General features: G+C 38.6%; 1 protein-coding gene across 1 annotated transcript; it reads right to left on the reverse strand.

The window, feature by feature from the left end:
- Positions 1-1,159: 1,159 nt before the first annotated feature.
- Positions 1,160-3,200, reverse strand: LOC107838709 (uncharacterized protein DDB_G0271670). The gene has a single exon (XM_016681878.2). It carries the CDS (start codon positions 2,825-2,827, stop codon positions 1,667-1,669), a length of 1,161 nt encoding a protein of 386 aa, XP_016537364.1. The 5' UTR covers positions 2,828-3,200; the 3' UTR covers positions 1,160-1,666.
- Positions 3,201-3,661: the final 461 nt, after the last annotated feature.

A 3,661-nucleotide genomic window follows, 5' to 3' on the forward strand; every position in this document is an offset into this window, starting at 1 on the left:
AAGTTAGATGTTCAATCCCCATGTGTTGGAAATAGCTAGAAGAATAAATGAAGAAAGAAAACATAAATTTAGAAGAAAAGGGTAAGAACATAAAAATATAAACCTGTTTACAATGTGAATAGATTTTATTATCAAATTTGAGCCATTATGGCCAAATTATGGCCACATTCTATGGCCAAAAAGATTTTTCCAATAAATCTCAACACCTTATTATTTCAACAATATGATATATACTATGTCTATGAATCCTTGCACGTGAGTTAGTGACAAGATACTTAGCAACTCATTATATATGGACTTTTTTGACTTTTGGCCAGCTAAATAAGCAGCACATAAACTAGTGAGACTCCCAGATGGAGACAGTCTTAGGAAAAAGGGTTCCACAATACACAATCCAAATATCTATAGATGGTGATTTTGCATAAAAATTTCTACCACAAAAGCCATGCATTAAAATTAGAGATCACTCCAACTACATATCCCCATCAAGATCCTAAACCTGCTCTTTGCACACCTGCAACTAGCTACAATCATTTCTCTTTTCTTTTTCTCTACTTTACAACATGAAATAAAAAATTTACATTACACTAAGATGCTCAGAAAAAAAAAAGAAACAAATATAAAATTGTTTTAATTCACAAATAGAAAGGTATTGAGATAACATGTTGACTGTAAATGAAAAGGGGGAATACCCCCACATTTGATCCCCAAAGTGTTCTGTAAAATAACTTGTTTCAGTCAAGGTCTTTTACTTGGTAGGCGTTTGGCGTGAACCAAATTTTTTCTGGAATTGAAGTTATGTTTGGCCATGAATAAATTGAAATTGTTTTAAAAAATTTGAGATAAAAGTGGGAGTGAAAAAAGTGAGCAAGTTTTACTTGTATTCACTTTTCCATATACAACTTCAAATTGTATTTGGAATAAAGTGAAAAATTCCAGAAAATAAAATAAAAACTCTCATAGCCAAACGGGTACTCGCCAACCCTGCATATAAATCAAAACTCTAGAACAATCAGAATTACAACCATATATCTTTTGCTAATTCAAAATTTGACATACTGCATCAAAAGGACACCAACAGAAATCAGTAAAAACAAAGGCTAATTTTGGCCATAATAACAGTTTTTTCCATTCATAAAGTTCACCTTTGAGGCTAAAATAGCAACAACAACAATACAGTAACAGTTTATTCCATTCATAAAGTTTCCTATAAGCAATTTGCCATGAACGACAAACATGTAGTACATGATTGGATTGGACTGGACCACCCCTTGAAAATATTGTCTCAATAATAGAGCAAAGAAAGTACACACTCATCATTTGTGAGTTACAACCACTTCACCTCTTGAAAAAAAACTACATGCATTTGCATTCAACCAATTATTTCAATTATACATTAGGCTTAAAGAAGTGGTTTCCTATTTACTCCACTGCCCATAAAAGCTACATCAAAAGCAAAACAGTTGACACCACAATCATTAATAAAAAAAATAACATCAACCTCAATAGCAGGAGAAAAAGCAGCCACCAAAAGAGATAAGCATGGATCACACTTGACAAACAAAAAGAGTTTTCAAACAAGAGCAATTTAAAATTCTATAGTAGTATCAGTAGATAATTAGACTTGAATAGATTAAAGTAGAATTGAGGAAAAGAGAGCCTTTTTTTAGCCTATGGCAGTCAGCAAAGAAGGAATAGCTGCCAAATTAGGAGTAGCATTCTTATTTGAGGCAGTTCTTTTACCAGTTGATGTTGTTTTACTTAATGCTCTCATTGGACTTGCAAACGCCCATCCCCAACTCTTGCTCCTTCCATGTACAAGCTGGTGTCCCACAGATGCAGGAGCTATGCTGGATTTTCCATTCATATTTTCCTCAGATGAAACCCAATGAGATGAAGATGATGAGGAAGATGAAGAAGAAGTTATCATAAAACCACTGAATAGTCCTCCACATCTGACTCTTTCCTTAATACAATCTTGGCCTGCTGCTGCACCACTGTTTCTGTGATGATGAACAGACGAAACTTTAGATTTGCCTTCTCTCTGAGACTCAACTCTTCTCAAAGTACAATCACCAAAACCAGTTGAAATTCTCTCAAAGAAATCACCTGAAAAGCTTCTGCTTCCACAGCCAACAGATCTGGATCTAGATACCTTTCTATCAAATGCAGGACTCTCATTCTCCTCCACCACTACAAACTCTTCTTTCTTCTTCTCCCTTGACCTCATAGAAGATGAACCAACTGAAGATGATGAAGCAACGCTCATGGTTTTTTCAGTTTTCTTGGAAGTAGAAGAAGGCTGCTTAGAGGATGAGTAATAGAGAAATGACCAGAACCTTTTCCTATGAGGGGTATAGTCTTCTTCTTCAGCAGTATCCATAAAATGCTTATGATTTCTAGGGGTTGTTGTGGACTTGCTTCTCTTCATAACAATGCCAGCATTTGAACTAGTAGCAATGTCTTTCTTCTTCTTATAATGACTACTCAACAGAAAAGGCATTCTTGATTTCCTCATTTTCCCATAGTGATGACAAACATTTGTTTGGATGTTGTTTGTTTGGACGTTGTTGTTGTTTGCTTGGAGTGATGGTAGAGTTGAGGAAGTAGTGGAAGAAGTGGCTCCAAAATCAGATCTAAAAGAGGGAGTAGAAGAAGAGGAAGAAGAAGGGAAAATGGCAGAAGGGAAAGAGGAAGAAACAAGCTTTCCAAGCTTTTCTTGAAGGCAGAAAGCACAGATCCCACCTGGGGTGTTGTTCTTGTAAGGATGGTTTGTACATATCATGTTACCGTCACCCATGTCTTCTTGAATACCTTCCATCACCATTCTTTGCTTTTTTTCAAAACCAGAAACTGAAGAAAGGTGAAATCTTGAAACCCCTGCAGCAGCTAACTCTATTTCTGCCCTGTTATCTACTCATTACTACCCTTGCTGTTCTTGATGGAAACAAGTTGGACTACTAAAGCTTAACTTGAAGGGATAGCAAAGAAGAAAGAATTAAACAAGGGTAGGAAAAAGGGACAATGGAGAAGAAGTAGGAGGCAGATGGTCAAAGGTGGTGTAAATGAAACCATTTTTTCAGAAAATAGAAGAGAAATTATGGCATTGGAGGAAGGGGAGAATGGTAGTCCCCAGGAGCACGTGCCAACCTGACTGACCAACTGATATAATTAATACTGATGAATCAAGACAAGGGAAACCCCACCCCCCTACCCCGCTACTGTTAGGGTTTTTACCTTATTTTTTATTAAACTTAAATTTTTTAATTTTTTTTTAAGAGAGAAAATGGTTTATTATTTTCTAACCTTTAGTTAAAATCTTAACTATTATAAGAGGGGAAATTAGTTATCCTACTTCTCTCTCTGTCTCTCTCTCTGAAGGTACTGTTTAACTTGATTCGATCGTCGGCGCCGATCCAGCCCCCCGGCGCCGACCTCCGGCCCGATCTTCGAGCCCCCCGCGCCGATCGTTGGCGCCGACCCGGCCCGATCTCCGAGCCTGACCTCCGGCCCGATCTCTCTCTCTCTCTCCCTACCCTCTCTCCCTTCCTCTCGCATCGGTACTTGGTCCCCGGCGCCGTCGCCGACCTTCGGCGCCGACCCGACCCGACCGCCGGCCCCGACCTCCGGTCCCCGGCGCAGACCCGGCCGCCGACCCCGA

Source organism: Capsicum annuum, chromosome 1 (genome assembly GCF_002878395.1).
Source record: "Capsicum annuum cultivar UCD-10X-F1 chromosome 1, UCD10Xv1.1, whole genome shotgun sequence".
In the NCBI taxonomy this organism is placed as follows: domain Eukaryota; kingdom Viridiplantae; phylum Streptophyta; class Magnoliopsida; order Solanales; family Solanaceae; genus Capsicum; species Capsicum annuum.

Coding starts and splice junctions, on each gene's coding strand:
- LOC107838709 (XM_016681878.2), bottom strand. CDS start 2,827: ATGGTGATGGAAGGTATTCAAGAAGACATGGGTGACGGTAACATGATA.